Source organism: Pteropus medius, unplaced genomic scaffold (assembly GCF_902729225.1).
Source record: "Pteropus medius unplaced genomic scaffold, Ma_sr-lr_union100, whole genome shotgun sequence".
NCBI lineage: Eukaryota > Metazoa > Chordata > Mammalia > Chiroptera > Pteropodidae > Pteropus > Pteropus medius.
In genome coordinates this window covers 14,998,139-15,015,914 of record NW_024354911.1, presented here as the reverse complement: position 1 = coordinate 15,015,914, position 17,776 = coordinate 14,998,139, and the positions used below count along the sequence as shown (strand labels likewise).

The 17,776-nt window shown below is 38.8% G+C and overlaps 2 protein-coding genes and 1 non-coding gene across 5 annotated transcripts in view; 1 reads left to right on the top strand and 2 right to left on the bottom strand.

The window, feature by feature from the left end:
• Positions 1-6,187, bottom strand: part of TRAPPC6B (trafficking protein particle complex subunit 6B) — a 15,198-nt gene extending 9,011 nt beyond the window's left edge. For 2 of the 3 annotated variants that reach the window (XM_039856574.1, XM_039856573.1), the window contains exon 1: positions 5,779-6,185. In XM_039856574.1, the coding sequence (XP_039712508.1) occupies positions 5,779-5,859 (81 nt within the window). In that variant the 5' untranslated portion in view covers positions 5,860-6,185. Of the gene's footprint in view, positions 1-5,778 lie in introns of all 3 variants that reach the window. The other variant, XM_039856572.1, reaches the window with a different exon arrangement.
• Positions 6,188-9,202: 3,015 nt separating this feature from the next.
• PNN (pinin, desmosome associated protein) lies at positions 9,203-16,946 on the top strand. The gene is made up of 9 exons (XM_039856403.1): positions 9,203-9,391; positions 10,046-10,117; positions 10,503-10,571; positions 11,728-11,800; positions 11,916-12,010; positions 12,171-12,246; positions 13,410-13,565; positions 13,642-13,780; positions 14,506-16,946. Exons 1-9 carry the CDS (start codon positions 9,279-9,281, stop codon positions 15,876-15,878), a joined length of 2,166 nt encoding a protein of 721 aa, XP_039712337.1. The 5' UTR covers positions 9,203-9,278; the 3' UTR covers positions 15,879-16,946.
• On the bottom strand, positions 12,516-12,634 carry LOC120598007 (5S ribosomal RNA). The gene has a single exon (XR_005651489.1). It is a non-coding gene; the product is annotated as a 5S ribosomal RNA (ribosomal RNA).
• Positions 16,947-17,776: the final 830 nt, after the last annotated feature.

Sequence of the window (17,776 nt, the reverse complement as noted above, 5' to 3'; positions counted from 1 at the left end):
CCATTTCATCCAGTCTTTAGGCTTTAAATACCATCCCTATGCTAAAGACTCCTAAAATCTTCTGGATGACCTACAAAGCCCTATACAATCCAGACTGCTGTATCTCCTGAACCTCGACTTTTCTTCACTCACTCCACTCCAGCTGCAGTGGTCTCCTTGCTGTCCTCAAAAACGCCAGATGCTCTCTTATCTCAGGGCTCTTGCATAGGTAGCTCTTCCTCCAGATATTCACAAAACCAACTCCCTCGCTTTAAGTCTTCACTCACATGCCACCATCTCAAATGAGACCCACTTTAACCATCTTCATTAAAACTGCAGCATCATTCCCCTTCAGCAACTCTCCCAGTGATTTTCAAAGTGTGTCCCAAGACCAGCAACACTGGCATCACATGGGAACTTCTAAAAATGGCGAATTCTGTAATCCCATGCCCAATTTACTGAATCAGAAACCGTGGGTGTGAAATAGTAATCTGTGTTTTAAGAAGCCCTCTAAAAGTGATTGTGATGCCTTGGTCCACTTCTCTGCTTAAGTTTTCTCCAAAGAATTTCTTTCACTATTTAAAGTCTATACATTCTACTAATTTTATAGTGCCATGTCCCTCCATCCTCACCCTCTGCTAGAATTACAGCTCCAAGAAGGCAGGGATTTTTATATATTCTGAAGCCTGTTTGTCTCCCACCATGGGCCTCATTATTTGTTGAATTTTCTTCTAAGGAACCATGTACTCCACTTACGAGCCTATGACTACTAAATCTGTATTTCTAGTGATTTTATTGGACATAGCCATCTAGAGGTCCCACAGGCCCCTCAAATTAGGCATATTCAACATGATATTCATTATCTTAAAGTCCTCAGCCTGCTCTGCCCCGGAAGTCCCTAACTTCATTAATAGCACCTAGTTACTCCAACAAGAAAACTTCCATTTTCTTTACCTCTTTGCTCCCAACCTCTCCACATGCACTGCAGTCCAGTCCTGTGGAGCCTATTGTCTACATGCTTTCCAAAATGCATCTTCTTGCTCCATCTTACTGCTTTAAGTTTGCCCTCATTTCTCTCCTGGTTTTCAGTCAGAGCCTTCCAACTGATCTCCTTGTCTCTAGTTTTTTCTCTCCTTGATTTGTTTTATATATTGCTGGTATACTTTTTTTTTTTTAATGACAATGCAGTTTATTTACCCAATATGATATTTACTTCCAATTATTTGTAAATTTAAGTGGTTTTACAAATTCACAACTGTGATGAAGGATGAAGAAACAATGTATCAGTAAAAGATCTGACAAGTGAGGCAATGATGGATGCTACAGGTGTTCTACATGATGTCACACCAAACCCAACTAAATCTGTTTGTGGAGCAGTTAAGTGCCAAATGGAGTTATTTTTCTCTCCCAGAAGTTACTGGTGGTGTTCTGTTAATGCTGCTTTTCTTAATTCTCATAACACTGTAAAAATACTTCAGGAAATGAAGTTTTCATCTGATCCTTCTTAACTTCTGCTCATCTTGCTTCATATATACAATAACTAGAAGAATTTGTATTTGAAGATAGAACTTTACATGCATCTTCACTGCAGCCCAACTTGGGTCTGAACCAGAGCTTTCCAACCTGATACCAGTCTTTAACATACATCCAACTTCTTCAATGGGCTCACGGTTTTTCACAAATTGAAAAATTTTAATAGATAAGCATGAAGGGCTTATCAAGTGATGAATAATGGAAGCACAGGCTCATATCACCATATTTCTAAGAAAATAATATACTATTTTTAAATGACTCATATTTAGAATAATCTTTTTACTTTTTATTTAGAAACATGGACTGTAGGATCATTTTATCAGAGATTTGATTCCTGGATGTACCAGTTAAATAAGTCTGACCTTGAGCACCTGAATTTAAACCATGTTTTCACTTATATAAAATAAATTCCTATGAGAACTAATGTATATGAAGCATTTTTAATGCAGTCCAGGATCCACTGAGCATCAACATTGGATTATTACTACTGGAACTCTTTGATGTTATTATTGGATGAAATATATTTTTATTAACTTTAATTTATCCTTTACCTATTAATCCCAGTTTTCTCCCTGGAACGACAGAAAATAAATATAATACTTTTACCTATGGCAGTCCTTGAAAGTCTTAGATTGTACAACCATGATCCAAATGTCTTTATTTCTCAATGACAAATCCTGTACCTTTAGGAATTTTTATAACATGATTTTCCTCACATTTGATTCTCCTGGACACCATTTTATAGATATTCATTACTAACATTTCCTTTTCCATATGAAACCCTCAACTAGGTATTTCAGATATGCTTTCATTGAAGATGTAAAGATAATTCATTTTTAATTTTTTTAAACCTGAATTAAAAATTATAGTTGATGACCTCTGAGATTATATTGGGCTCTTTCTCTTGTGATCTTTTCCTTTCACAATTAATTTCTCCTTCCCTTTTCTTCACCAACTATTTTTGTCATAGGTGTGGCAGAACAACGTACGCATCTAAGTTGGAGATGGGGGAAGCAGTGTCCCAGAGAAGATGTCAGGGCAGCGGTATAGACTTTCTAAAAAGCAAATCGTATTCTTCTCAACTGGACCTTTTGGCAACCCCCTTCTTCAAAATAAAGTCCAAACTCATTAGCACAGCATTATGTGCCTCTTCTTAAATGATCCCTGGCTAGTTAACCAGATTTACTAACAGCCACATATACACAAACATCCTCCTTCCACTACTGTGAAATTTCTGAAGCAACTCCAGAGTGCCATTCTTTCCTCTGCCTCCATGCCTTCGCACTTGCTGTTTCCAAAATTGTACATCCTTTAAAAGCAGCTCAAGCATCGCATCCCCCCGGAAACCTTCCCTGATACTCCTTTGGACCTTATGCTGTCATAACACTCTGCACATACATCTATTATTGTACATATCACTACCCTTGATTTTTGTTATTCTCCACACTCATTCCCAAACATGTTCAGGTGGAATGAGTACTTGTAAATCATGATGCTGTCTGTAGAGCAATTTGCTTTGTAGAATCGCCCAGAAACATACTAATTAGCAGGAAATATGCTTATGTATGTAGATATTCTCAAATCTTAACCATGATCACATGAGCTTTTGGAATTAAGCCTTAGTAAACACCTTCTGATGTTACTACTTACTATTCACATTAGCATTTGAGTGTTCATTATTAGCAAGCACTAAATTCGTAAGAAAAATTAAACTTGAAAATATTTTATCCATTAACTTTTCTTAAAAAAACCTATCCTTTGATTTAGAGGATGAGAACATTGGTTCTTACCTTTATGTTATTTCAAAACTTATGACTTTATGTCAAAAAGATATACAAAAAACATTTCTGGATGACAGGATTATGTGTCTTTCTTTCACATTTTTTATTATGAAAAATCTGAAGCATACTCAAAATATTGATACTAACACAATAAACCCTCTGGATTCTAATCACTTTTATTTATATGCTCTTGACATTTTCCCCTATACTAAACAACTGCAATAGGAAAAGAAAGTTATTTTTAGTTTAAATGATTCAAAACTTATGGATTTCCTTTCTCTTATATGACTAGCACACCTCTTAAAATGATCAATCACGATTATAACAGCTCTATTTTCTTTTTGGTTAATCCATTGGGAAAAAGAGGGATTTTTAAAAAGGTGATGTTCCTGGGCAAGAGTTGGAAGAGGGCTAGAAAGTAGAGAAAATTAAGAGAACTGATTGTACACGTTGGGAGTGGAGGGTGTGTTGCTAATTATTCTTTGGGGAAAAGGAAGGCTAGCTTTGCACGAACAGCAATTGTTTGCTACTTAGCACAGATGCTAAACATTAATAACTATTGGTTGCTGGTGATGATAAAGTCAAAATTTTATAACGCGAGGAAAAAAATCTCTATTACAGATGGGTCTGAAAATAGAATTTGCTTCATTTCCAATACTCTTCCTGATGTCTTCCTAATGACATCTCCAAATGCATCATGCCTGTCTGCTATAGACTGAATGTTGTGTCTCCCCAAAATTCATATATTGAAATCCTAACCCTCAGTGTTATGGTATTAGGTGGTGGGGCCCTTGGGGAGTGATTCTGTCATGAGGATGGAGCCCTCAATAATGAGATTAGTGCCCTTAAAAAAAGAGACGGCAGAGAGCTACCTAGCCTTCTACCATGTGAAGACAAACACAAAAAATAACTATCTATGAACCAGAAGCAGACCTTCACAAGACACTGAATCTGCTAGCATCTTGATTTTGGACTTCACAGCCTTCAAAACTGAAAAATAAATCCCTGTTGTTTATAAGCCACTCAGTCTGTGGTATTTTGTGATAGCAGCCAGAATGGACTAAGACACTATCCTTCTTGTAGCTTACAAACTGGCAGTACCTTTTCCTGGATGTCCTACAGGCATCTCAAAATTCCAACTTGTCCAAAAATAATTCATTATTCTCACCTCTTTCTTCTCCATTATTCCTCTCCATCAAACTTAGCAGGTCAAGCTAAAATCCTGGGGATAATTTTCAACTCTCACTTCTGTACCAAACCAAGTCCTAGAGATCCTACCTCCTATCTCTCAAACCTGTTAGCTCCTCTTTTCTCTATTCCTGTCTTAATTCAGATCTTCATCATCTCCTGCCTGGACTCCTGCAATAACAGACCTTTTCCCTACAAGAATCTTTTCTCCAAACCAGCCCCTCTTTCTAAAATACAAATGGGCCATATTATTTCCCTTAAAAATTCTTAAAATCCTCCACTAAGAAAGTCCAAATCATACAAGGCTCATTCTAGTTTTAGCTCTCAATTCTCGCTCTCCACCCATTCAATCTAGTCACAGTGAAACGCTTAAGCATATTTAAATACATCACATTCTTTCATACCTGTGTCGTTACCTTGCCTAGGATGCTTTTCCTACCCCCACAATCCACTCCTCTTTATCAACAGCATTATAGAATGGCCTTCTGACTTGAACATGACTTTGGAATATCTTTTATAAAAGCTATTACAACTCCTTGATTTTATACCTAACTACAACCCAATACCTTAATTACTCATTGAATTCCAATCATTCAACAACTGAGTCTGGGGTTTATCTTATTAATCTAGCAGTGTCGGGCCTACTATACACACTGAATAATGAGTGAATGAGGACTCTCACACATTAGGAGTAATCTCCAAGAGGATGGGGTCATCGTTTCCCTCATTACTACATCCCCAGCACCTACAACTAGCTCTGACATTTAATGAGCACTAAATAAATTTTTTAAATTAATTTTTTTCCTAATTATAGTAACGCCTACAAACTTTCCTTTCCTTTGGCTTCAATTCTCATTAGGCTTCTGTCTTCGAGTTTCGTGGAGTGGTTGAGGGTTAGGCATAAGGAGGGAGGAACAGGATTCTCAGGCTGGATCAGGGCTGTGCAGTGGACAGCTCAGCAGGACTGGAAGTACGGGGTGCCCAAATCAGCTCTGCAGTTAACCCTGCCGTAAATGATGGTAGAGACAATACTAAAAGTAAAAAAAATCTGCGGCCTGCAGGACACAGGTATGGGAATATGGGAAGAGACAAAAAAGTACCAAATAGTAGAAGATACGAGAAAGAAGTTAAAAGACCAAAGACAGCTGACAGGTTCGAGGACTTAGGATACCTGCCGGCAGAACAGCTGCCTACGCCACGGGAGGCGTTGGGTGGCGGAGGGGCAGGGATTGAAGGAAAGAACTGAGGGAAACAGTTTCACCGAAAAAGAACCTCAAGCGCATGTGGCAGTACTCACCACCTCCCCCTGCTCCGCGGACTTGTAAACTCCAGACACCATCTCGTTATGGAGAAGCAAAAACAACGCCTCGTCCGCCATTTCCTGCTTATTCTTCCAAGCTCTGGTTTTCGGCTCCTATTTGGGCCGGGCTCGGGAGTCCCGGCTAGCGCCTGAGCAATTTGGACTGCGCCGCCGCTCTCTCAAACCGCGGCCTGTCCTTCGTTGCTAAGAGACCGAGTAATGCACTCGGCTTCCAGAAGACACTAGTACTGGAGTGAGCCCAGTACGGGGGTGAGCCCACTCCAGGGCCACCAAGCCCTCGGGCGGAATATGAGCCTCGGACAGCTGTGGGAACCAAACTGAACCTGCGGAGACCCGATCCGGCCCCTGGGATGTGTGTGTTGGGGGGGTGGGGGAATAAAAACAACTTCCGGTCACCTCTACCCCGGCATTCGCCAGCTCTATGATCACAGAGTCGCTCCCCTACCCCCGCCCCGACCCAGGGTGAACAGCTGGCTTTTTGAGCTATGCTGGGGGCGGGAGCGGTCGGGGGGCTGTCAAAATAAGACAAAAAAAGTTCCTTCTGCCATCTTTGCGTTAATTACCTAAGAGTTAGATGAAGTGACAAGAATGTCTACGCGCTTCATCAAAAGCTTCCACTTCCCGCCATATGTTCCTCAATATGAAAAGTTATAAAAAGAGTGAAGCTATAAATTTTAGGTGTAGTAAGAAATTACCCCATTCCATATTAGATTAAGCCTACGTATGCAAAAAAATTTAAAGCCATTTTGGCCACCAAGAAATTTACTGAGAGTGGCGTCGACAAGGGAGATGGACTAAGCAAAGAACAAGATATTCTTTAACCAGAAAATACAAATTAATCAGAGGATTAGGTGAGTGGAAAAAGTGCTAAAGACTTCAGAAAAGCAACGTCATCGTGGGACGGAATTCATAAGAACCTGTAACAGATGTGAGACTTCTACATAAGTGCATATATATATATATATATGTATATATATATTAGATCATATATATGTATATATACATTAGATCATATATACATATCATAAGCACCGCTTAAATTTGGCAAATCTTGCTTAAAATGTTACTTATTAACATCGATTAGTTCTTAGTAATTCACAGCCGATTTTTTTCCAATTTATTGCTTTCCCAAAATTAACATACTGAGTTTTCTCAAATTAACAAACTCTCAATTCTTCATAGCCCTTCACAGAAATTTAAGATCACGTTCCATAATTGGAATTATGGTTGCTTTTTTACATGTCCCTTCAATATTTGGATTAGTTTATTCAATCATCGTATAAATCAAGCATAAAAGTTCCACCTAAGCCTTCAAAAACACTAGGCAATATAATTTTTGTAATCATAATCTTAATTTTTCCAGCACTGAAATTTCTCAAACACGAAATCAGGACCTTTATTTCCCAATTGCGCACTCTCCCTTCATCACCACCATCAAGAAACAGGAGCCCAAGTTCACCATTGAGGTCAAAGAGTAAGCAATTAACCAACTTATTAAGATTGATTTCTCAAACTACAATAATGGGGGGGGCAGGTGGTGGTGGTGGTCTTAGAATATTTGGGAAAATAGAGGGGAAACTAATAATTACTGAGCACCTACTAAATGTTGAACATAGCATCGCACTGATTCTCCCCCATAAAGCAGACTATGTTAAATTGTCCAGGATCCTAGATCCTATGGAAGCAGGAATAGATCCTTTTTTTTTTTTGGTTAACTCTAAAAGCATTTTGTCATACTTGGAGGTTAGGATCTACTGTTGTCACATTCTGGTGCTTCACGTACTGTCTATGACATAGGATTGTAAATACAGATCAGATCACAACTAAGTACGCTCACAATCGGAATTAATTATCCATCTTCACCCCTCTTGCTTAGCTTTACTTTTTCTTTTTTCAATACTACTTCTGTTTCTAAAGCTGGGATGGAAAAGGTTTCCTTCTACCCTTTTAGGTTTTTTGGTTAGTCTAATAATTATATTGATATAAAATAGATTAACAGGAGTAAAACACATTTTTTACTCAATAAATATTTGTTGAATGAATGAGTACATGAATAATCTTTGTTTCCTGAGGAGCTTATAAACTCCAGGGAAGCAGGAACCATAGCTAGCTTGTTCTAGGCTTTATCCTTAGATAAAGGAGATACTGCTCATACACAGGCGATTTAAAGGTGATTGAGTGGCCTTTGAGCCCTTGAGCCTTTTGAGCTGCTCTTCTCTTGCTCAGGCCCGCTTCCACGTCTGGAAGTGTTCTGTTGCTTTACTTTCTCTTCTAATAAAGCTATTCTTTTCTGCCATATTTTGGTGTCTTGCTCAATTCTTTAAAAAATATACATATATATTTATATATAAAGGTGGTTGGACGAATTAAAATGGTAAATTAGCCTGCTAATCCTTGGTGTTAAGGAGGATGCTTGGCTGACAGATGGAAATGAGAATCCAAAGGTTATTCATAATATTGTTTCTGTAGGAACATGCTTTCTGGGCTATAATTTGCTGATACATTTCTGGAATAAAACTGGTTCCCATGTTGGCAGTGCAGGTACAGAGGAACCAGAAGTTGGACAATACTCTCATATACACAATAACGCTGATCCAGGAACCCCATCTTAAACGAACCAACTCTAGGCCAGATGTAGAGAATGCCTGCCTTGTCTGTCTCATCATTGCTTTTCTCTTCTAGTACATCCTCGCACAGGGTCTGATCCGACGGTGACTCTAGACTGGCAAAACGTAGGGACAGCTGCAGTACCCCCAGACTCAATTTCCTTATCAGTAAAAACAGGCATTTTATTCAAGCTCTTGACAGGGATAAGGCATGTAAAGCGTTTCAGTGTCCCTAAAATAACTATTACGATTAATCACTTCCTGTTCCTTCATTCTTTGCTTCCTTGGGCTCATTTTGGTTTAACCTAGTAGAAGCTCGCATCCCCCCCCCACCCCCACACTCCCTGGGCATGCGCACCAACAGAATGGCCGCACCCTTTCCTAATCTAATCATTTACTGGGGGGAGAGGGGGGATAAACTCGCCACCTTCTCTGATGGATGGGCAGGGGGAGAACAGACTCGCCTCCTTCTCACTCTGATGTGATTAGGTGGTTAAAATGACGTAAGTCACGTCATAGCATAGGTTAAAAGAGTTGCAAAACTCCGCGCTCCTTGCCTGGAGGAGCAGGCCCATGAGCCCGCGTCTCCGAGGACCCAAGGACTCACAAACCCGCCCCGCCTCTGCGCTAGAATCGGAGCTGGGCCACACGCAGCTAACTGGGGAGGGAAGTGGCCGCCTGACGGACTTTTCATTGGCCGGGAGGCACAAGTGTCGGCAGGTTCTCCCCCTTCCGGTTGCTGAGTGGTTGAAGCCGAAAAACAACGCCTATCGTCATTGGCTGAGGCCAGCTGTCAGTCCTCGCGTCCGGCGGCGCGGTACGGCCAGGCGCGGCCTGTGGAGCAGTCTCGAAGCCTGCTGCAGGGAGAAGATGGCGGTCGCAGTGAGAACTTTGCAGGAGCAGCTAGAAAAGGCCAAAGAGAGCCTAAAGAACGTGGATGAGAATATTCGCAAGCTCACCGGGAGGGATCCGAATGACGTGAGGTAAAGGCTGGATGGGAAATGCTGGCTCCGAGAAGCAGTCATCAAGTCAGGGTGAATTGGGGGCGGGGAGGGCGACCAGCTTTGATAAGGCTGGAACATCGAGGCTTGCTCCCGAGCCGGCAGTAGAACCCGGTTCTCGGTGAGGTGGGGAGTCTCCAAGGCCCCACCGTAGGTCCCCGGGCTCAGGTTCGTGAGGAAGGAGAGCGGGGCCTGGGTGCGTTGGGACTCCTTCCCGGTCTGTGGGAAGGCCCGGTCTACGGATTCCCGCCTTCGGCTCTGCGGGCCCGGAACTGCAGCACAAAGCCCCTTCCCCCTCCAACGGCTGGCCAGGAGACCCTCCTGGGACTCGGTTCGCCGCTTCGCCCCAAGGCTCTTGCCCACGTGCAGCTTCCTTCGGGTTGGCGAAATTAAGACCTGATCAAAGCTTGTTAATGTATAGTGGCATCGAAATAAATCTAATTTCTGTGATATTGGTCTTGAAAAAAACAGAACTTAAATAATACTTTCTAACCTTTTTCAAATACGTGGATTTGATCCGTCTTTTTAGAACTTTTTTAGTTATTTTCTCTATGATGCACTGCACTCGTGAACGTATTTGATGCCATTACATGTGTCCACATATGCTTTTTGTACTGATTTGTAAATATCTTACAGGCCCATCCAAGCCAGATTGCTGGCCCTTTCTGGTCCTGGTGGAGGTAGAGGACGTGGTAGTTTATTGCTGAGGTAAGATTTCCTTAAGACTTATTTCATACATTAAGATTATTGGTGCTGCTTAGACTAAATTGACGTACCATTTTAAACAAAATTCGTGGTAGAACCACTTAGAAATGTTTGTGTTTAAAGCTGTAATCAGTTGTAATTTTCTGGATAGTTATCCTGGAACTTCATTTACGTGTAAAACTAGAGCTTGAATATATTAACTATAGTAGTTTTGTATAAATTTATTCATGTGGGTTTTTAAAAAATACTATAAAAGCATCTTGGAGTGAATGGCCATTTAAGGTTGCTTTAATTGGAAGAATATTTAAATTTTTAAATTCTTTTGCTAAATGGAAATACCATTTATCTTACATTTCAAGTGCTTTGTGTTGGACATTTTTAATCACAGGCGTGGATTCTCAGATAGTGGAGGAGGACCCCCAGCCAAACAGAGAGACCTTGAAGGGGCAGTCAGTAGGTATGTTGGAAAAAAAAGATTTTGAAGGCACGTGTATATGTTCTATTTTCTAAGGTAGCATACAGATATAAACATTTAATAAATATTGTTTTGTCAATGAAAGACTGTACAGCCTATAGAAAAGTTTTGTAAGTTTGAGCCAAAATTTAAGCAGATTAAGAAAATGCTTTGGAGAGTGGCAGTGTCGCAGCTTATTTTATACATTAGAATCAAAGGAGAAGATGTAAGGAGGGTTACATGAAATCCATTGGTGATGTTAAGGAGATAGGAGAAAGCAAAGTGGGGCAATCTCTAGGATTAAATAAAAAGGAGAATGAAGAGACACATTGGTGAGTATAGGTTAGTTAATAATTAACGTTTACAGTAAGTAGAGATGGTATGCAAGAAATAAGATAACAGTGAGGGATTTCGTGGTCTTGTGCTCTTGAGCCTGTGGTTGTACCTTCAAGGGGTCTAGGAAATTACTTTGACATTTCAAAAGTATGTTATCCTAGGTGAGTAAGAGCAGTGGACAGAGCTCACTTAAGGTAAGGATTGACCTTTGCTAAGGAAACTGTAGGCCTGGGACATAACTACCTGTCATGGCCTGCCCGGTTAGGAATTTATGATCAGACCATCCTGTGTAGTTACTTTTGGTCACTGAGCTTGTTGGACTTGCCATGTGGTCCCTCGATAATTTGTTGGGTTTATTATGTTGCCCCTTCATTCACAGTTGAGTTGAGTCATATTAGACTCGGATAGTGTATCACTTCCCCTGAATCTGATCTATTGGTATTTACTGAACCGATAGCTAGTATCCCTCAAAACTGAGTTCTTTACTAACAATAACAGAAATTTTACCAAAATAAGGGTCATGAGAGGAATAAGATTAAGAAAATGGTCAATATGTGTCACTTTTCTGTCTTGTACTATAAAAACCAGCTTGAGAAATAAAGGCTATCAAAGTCTGGATTGGGCATTGATTAAAAGCTATCAAAATCTGGATTGGGCATTGATGGTACATTTTATCTTTTCACTACTGGCGGAAAGCGTAGCATGGGATGTAAACTGACAATGAAATTTCTGGAAATGAGTCCTCGAAAAGTAGTCGTTTGCCCTTGGTAGGCACTTAAGTCACATTCTGTAGTGCTCATTTAAATTATTTTTCCTATGACAGGCTGGGCGGGGAGCGTCGGACACGGAGAGAATCACGCCAAGAAAGCGATCCAGAGGATGATGATGTTAAAAAGGTAATTGAGATTAAAAGAACATAGAGGATGAATATAGTATTTTCATCTTACTACATTTTAATGGGTTCCACTTGTATGCTTGTTAAATTACGGAGATTTTCTTTTTCTTATGCAGCCAGCTTTGCAGTCTTCAGTTGTAGCTACCTCCAAAGAACGCACACGGAGAGACCTTATCCAGGATCAAAATATGGATGAAAAGGGAAAGCAAAGGTATTTTTATTGACTTCTGGGAGGGAAACCTGTCAAATAATGCAATTTTAAGAAAATTTAAGCAATTGTCCAAGTGCATATAGTATGTTTCTTTTTAAGAAATGGCAGGTTTAGATGAAGTGGATCCTATTGAAACTGAATCTTTCTTTTTGTTTTTTAGGAACCGGCGAATATTTGGCTTGTTGATGGGCACTCTTCAGAAATTTAAACAAGAATCTACTGTCGCTACTGAAAGGGTATTTATGCAGTTTCTTTGCTTTCTTATCAGAGTAGTTGCCTACATGTTTTTAAAAAGAGCTGAAAAGCTCTCTTAATACTTAATTGCAATCTTAAAATTAATACTTAATTGCAATCTTAAAATAAAGCCAAGGAAAAACTTAAAAAACTTTTCTGGAGTTAAATTTTTAACTGGTCTTTTGTTTTGTTTTTAAGCGAGGCATCCGTTGGTTGACCTTAGATTGCAAGGATTTCATCAGCCTACAATCCCTTATTTTTTTATTTTTTACGCCTACAGCACCTGGTCTTCCTAGGTGGTCTCCTATCCAAGTACTAACCAGGCCTGACCCTGCTTAGCTTCCGAGATCAGACGGGATCGGGCTTGTTCAGGGTAGCATGGCCATAGACTAACTGGTCTTTTTTTTGAAGTCAGCTCTATTAACAATCTTGTTTTGTGGTCTTGAACACGTTCCTTTATTTCTTTAGGCCTCAGAGTGCTTTTTCTTCAGTAAGTGAGTTAAACTCATTGATCATTGCTACTAGTTCAGTCATTCTAATTTTTATGACTTAGATACACATTCAGAGCAAATATTTAGCACTCTAGAAGCAAACGCATAAATATTGCCCTACACAGTTTAACTGTTGAAGTTTTTTGTTAAAAGTACAAAGTTATGTCTGTGAAGTTGAACAGCCAAGTTACTGCTTCTCGGGGTAACTACAGTGGAAAAGAGATAATTTGTATATAGGAATTTAATAAACTTTTATTTCAGCTTTTATGTGTTTACTGGAGAATATAAAAGGCTTAAAGGCATTTTAATGTGTGAAGAGTAATTTTTTTTAAATAGGTGGAAAATATGACTTATTAGAGCATCACTTCTGTCAAATTTTTTGATTTAAAAAGAGTAACTGAAGTGCTCTTTTGTGGTTAATTTATGAAAGAACCTTATCTAAAAGTTCTGTTGCAATGGAACAGTTACCGATATTATGGCTTTAAAGTTTAGATTTTTACATGAAAAGCTGCAGCCCCCATTTCTTGAAAGAGAAATTGCAGTCTTCAAATTCTAAGTGCTAAGTTTTAAGTAGTTGGTATCCTGAATTGCAAAGTGAAACACATGCAGATAACTTAATAAAATTGTAATGTTTCATGTAATCAGGATGTGTAAAGATCGTTATTTATCTTTAGCAAAAGAGACGCCAGGAAATTGAACAGAAACTGGAAGTACAGGCAGAAGAAGAGAGAAAGCAGGTTGAAAATGAGAGGAGAGAACTATTTGAAGAGAGGCGTGCTAAACAGACAGAACTGCGGCTTTTGGAACAGAAGGTTGAGCTTGCGCAGCTGGTGAGTAGTATTTTAGAATTCTAAGATTGGTAATGCTTCCTGTTTACAGAAGTGCTGACCTTTACCTTTTCCTTAGCAAGAAGAATGGAATGAGCATAATGCCAAGATAATTAAATACATAAGAACTAAGACGAAGCCCCACTTGTTCTATATTCCTGGAAGAATGTGTCCAGCTACCCAAAAACTAATAGAAGAGTCACAGAGAAAAATGAATGGTAAGTGTTCGTGAAGAAGTCAGTTGCAGTTTTCCTAATGAATAAGGTGATAAAGTCACACACATTTGTCTGCCTATAATAGTTGTGATTTAATAGTAGATTTTTGAAATAAGATGCTAATAAGTTTGGAGTGCAGGAGCCTTTGTTTCCTGATGGAGTTTAACTGGAAACTTTTGTAGGCAATGCTTAATACATGTGTATTTCTTAAGCATTTGAGTAACGTGACTTCTTTTTGCTTGATACTTTTAGTAGCCAGACATAAATGCTAATGAAGCAAGAAAAAGTGAATGTCAATGTAATCCATAGAGGGAGCACACATTGAAGGGTAGACACTCGTAAATTGGTGATTAGGTGATTTATTTCTCCTTGGGAGCAGAAAAATTAATATATGTTATATCATAAAACTGATTTTGTTTGAAAGAAGTTTTGTTTCTTTTCAACTAGCATTAAGTTAAGTAGCAAGATTGTCCTTTCTATCCATCACTTAGATATGGTAGTTTTGCCTGCTACTAATTTTTTTTATATATAGGTTTCCAGTAGATCATTGCTTTTGTTAATTTATGTCAATTGGTAATTACTTATTTGCCATAATCAGTCTTTTGTCATCATCTCTTTAGAAAAAGACATTTAGATAAAGCTCAGTGACATTTTGTAGCCAGGTTTCAAATTGTGACTGGATTTCTTACTCATAATATATTTTACACATCTAAAATTTTATTCTTTAGCTTTATTTGAAGGTAGACGCATCGAATTTGCAGAACAAATAAATAAAATGGAGGCTAGGCCTAGAAGACAATCAATGAAGGAAAAAGAACATCAGGTGGTGCGTAATGAAGAACAGAAGGCGGAACAAGAAGAGGGTAAGGTGGCTCAGCGAGAGGAAGAGTTGGAGGAGACAGGTAATCAGCACAATGATGTAGAAATAGAGGAAGCAGGAGAGGAAGAGGAAAAGGAAATTAGTATAGTTCATAGTGATGCAGAGAAGGAACAGGAGGAGGAGGAACAAAAACAGGAAATGGAGGTTAAGATGGAAGAGGAAACTGAGATAAGGGAAAATGAGAAGCAGCAAGATAGTCAGCCTGAGGAAGTTATGGATGTGCTAGAGATGGTGGAGAGTGTCAAAAATGTAATTGCTGAGCAAGAGGTAATGGAAACCAGTCAAGTTGAAAGTGTAGAACCGTCAGAAAATGAAACTAACAAAGAATTGGAGCAAGAAATGGAATTTGAAGTTGAGCCAGATAAAGAATGTAAATCTCTTTCTCCTGCAAAAGAGAGTGCTAGTGCTCTAGAAATGGAAAATGAGCCTGAGGACAAAGAAGAGAAAGAATCTGAGCCACAACCTGAGACTGTGGCTCAGCCTCAGCCTCAGCCCCTGCCTCAGCCTCAGTTCCAATCTCAGCCCCAATCTCAGTCCCAACCAGTACTCCAGCCCCAGCCTCTCTCTCAACCTGAGACTTTACCATTAGCTGTTGTACAGTCATCACCTCAGGTTATTCAGGAGCAGGGGCATTTACTACTTGAGAGGAAGGAATTTGCTATAGAATCTGTAAAACTCACTGAGGTGACTATAGAGCCAGTTTTGACGGTACTTCCGGAGAGCAAATCCAAAACCAAAACTAGGAGCAGAAGTAGAGGTCGAGCTAGAAATAAAACAAGCAAGAGTAGAAGTCGGAGTAGCAGCAGTAGTAGTTCTAGTAGCAGTTCAACCAGTAGTAGCAGTGGAAGCAGTTCTAGCAGTGGCAGTAGTAGTAGTCGAAGTAGTTCCAGTAGCAGCTCCAGTACAAGTGGCAGCAGCAGCAGAGACAGTAGCAGCAGCACCACTAGTTCCAGTGAGAGTAGAAGTCGGAGTAGAGGCCGGGGACATAATAGAGATAGAAAGCACAGAAGGAGCGTGGATCGGAAACGAAGGGATACTTCAGGACTAGAAAGAAGTCACAAGTCCTCAAAAGGTGGTAGTAGTAGAGATACAAAAGGATCAAAGGATAAGAATTCCAGGTCTGACAGAAAGAGGTCTATATCAGAGAGTAGTCGATCAGGCAAAAGATCTTCAAGAAGTGAAAGAGACCGAAAATCAGACAGGAAAGACAAAAGGCGTTAATGGAAGAAGCCAGGCTTTCTTAGCCTATTCTTTGCAGCAGAAGATGTCTTGATGAGTAAAAGGATTACCTTTCCTTGTAAGGAGGATGCTGCCTTAAGAATTGCATGTTGTAAAAAATCTTTTTGGAAAATACAGACTGTTTGTTTACCAGACATTCTTGTACTTTTTGCATAATTTTGTAAGAGTTATTTATCAAAATTATGTGAGGTTCCAAAATATGTAAAAATAATAATAATAAAAAAAGATTAACATCCCTTGTCATCTTTTTTAAATATCCTATACTCTTCAGTAAGAATCTGTATATTTTAATAGGTAAATCTTTAAGTCTGTTTCCTTCTAATTCTGTATTATACATTGCTTTTGTAGAAATAAATGCGTTTCTTTCATTAGTTTTGGGATGTCCTCGACACTTGTATAGTACCTTCTTGATATCATTTTCAGCTTTTATCACTAGATACTGAAGGTGATTAGAATGTCTTTGAAGGTTTCCTCACTTTTATTTGCCTTAGACAATTATTTCGAGTTGTCAAATATTTGCAGCATTGGGGGCAGGGCATAGTTTGTTTTTAAGATCATTTACTATTTTTTCTAGTCTCCCTTGTTATTTTCATCTAAACGTTTCCTCTTGTTTCTTATTTACACCATATATTGGGTAGATGAAGCAGTATGATTTTGGTTGGCATTTTCTTACAATTATGGGAGCATCATTCTTTTGTCTCCATGGTTTCTTGTGTGATACAGCATATACATTTGTTAATCACTTCTTTCCAGGGGAGGGAGGTAGAAAAATATATTCTAAACTTGGTTTTTGAGTTGTGGTCTTGTCTTAACTTTTGTGTTGGCTCTAACTGAACCATGCCAATATATGTCAAAATTTTTGTTTAAGTATTGTATGAAAGTTTACAAAATAAAGGACGTACATCTACACTTGAATCTGTAAACAAGATAACACAAGTGTACCAAGTGATTAACTTGTTGTTTTATAAATTTGTATGAATTTGGAGTATGTTGCTCATTACTACATGTGCAAATAAATGTGGCTTAGACTTGTTTGACTGCTTAAGACTAGTACTTGTATTAACTTTTTGATGCTTTATACAAGAGAGTACTTAAATTGTAAATGGTATTTTTTGAGTTTGATTTAACATTGACTATAGTTTCAGATTTGACTTTGATATTATGCCTTCCTTTGATAATGAATGGTAATAGTGAAAATGTCAACAGTCATTTCCAGCATTGTATAAATGTAAGTGAACATGTTAAAGAATTCTTTTAAAAAATCCTTTCTTGGAGTAATTATTAAACAATAAATGAGCAGAACTCAAACTGCAGAGCTAGCCGCCTGCATCCCTAGGCCAGCTGTTTCCACTACGAGGAGCTTTGTCCAAAGATTTTAATATTCGCCAGCAGAAAGTACGGTAGTTCCCCCTTATTTATGAGGGAAATGTTCTAAGAGGCCTAGTGAATGAGAGAAACCATGCGTAGTAAAAACTATATATACTATGTTTTTTCCATAGATAAAAAATTGTAAGTCACAGTAGATAAAGAAAATGGAACAGTTAAGACTATAATAAAAGTTATATGAATGTGGTCACTCATTTCAGGGGATCCCTTGCATTTAATATTTTTGACAACAGTTAACTGCGGATAACCCAACCACAAATAAGATTAATGTTCAAATTTATTTTCCTGTGTGCCACAGTGAGGAAAAGGTATACATTATTAAAGAGCATGACAACCTAGTTCTTTTAAAAAGTCATTTGATGACTTCAAAATGTATATATTAAGATTCCTCATACAAATTAAGTCTTGTTCACACATTTTTATATGGGAAATTTAAAGTTTTCATGGTCCTTGTAGAAAAGAGGCTGGTTTTGGCTTTAAGCTCAATTGTGAGT

Coding starts and splice junctions, on each gene's coding strand:
- PNN (XM_039856403.1), top strand. CDS start 9,279: ATGGCGGTCGCAGTGAGAACTTTGCAGGAGCAGCTAGAAAAGGCCAAA. Junction 11,801..11,915: donor AGGATGATGATGTTAAAAAG/GTAATTGAGATT, acceptor TTTCTTATGCAG/CCAGCTTTGCAGTCTTCAGT. Junction 12,011..12,170: donor GATGAAAAGGGAAAGCAAAG/GTATTTTTATTG, acceptor TTTGTTTTTTAG/GAACCGGCGAATATTTGGCT.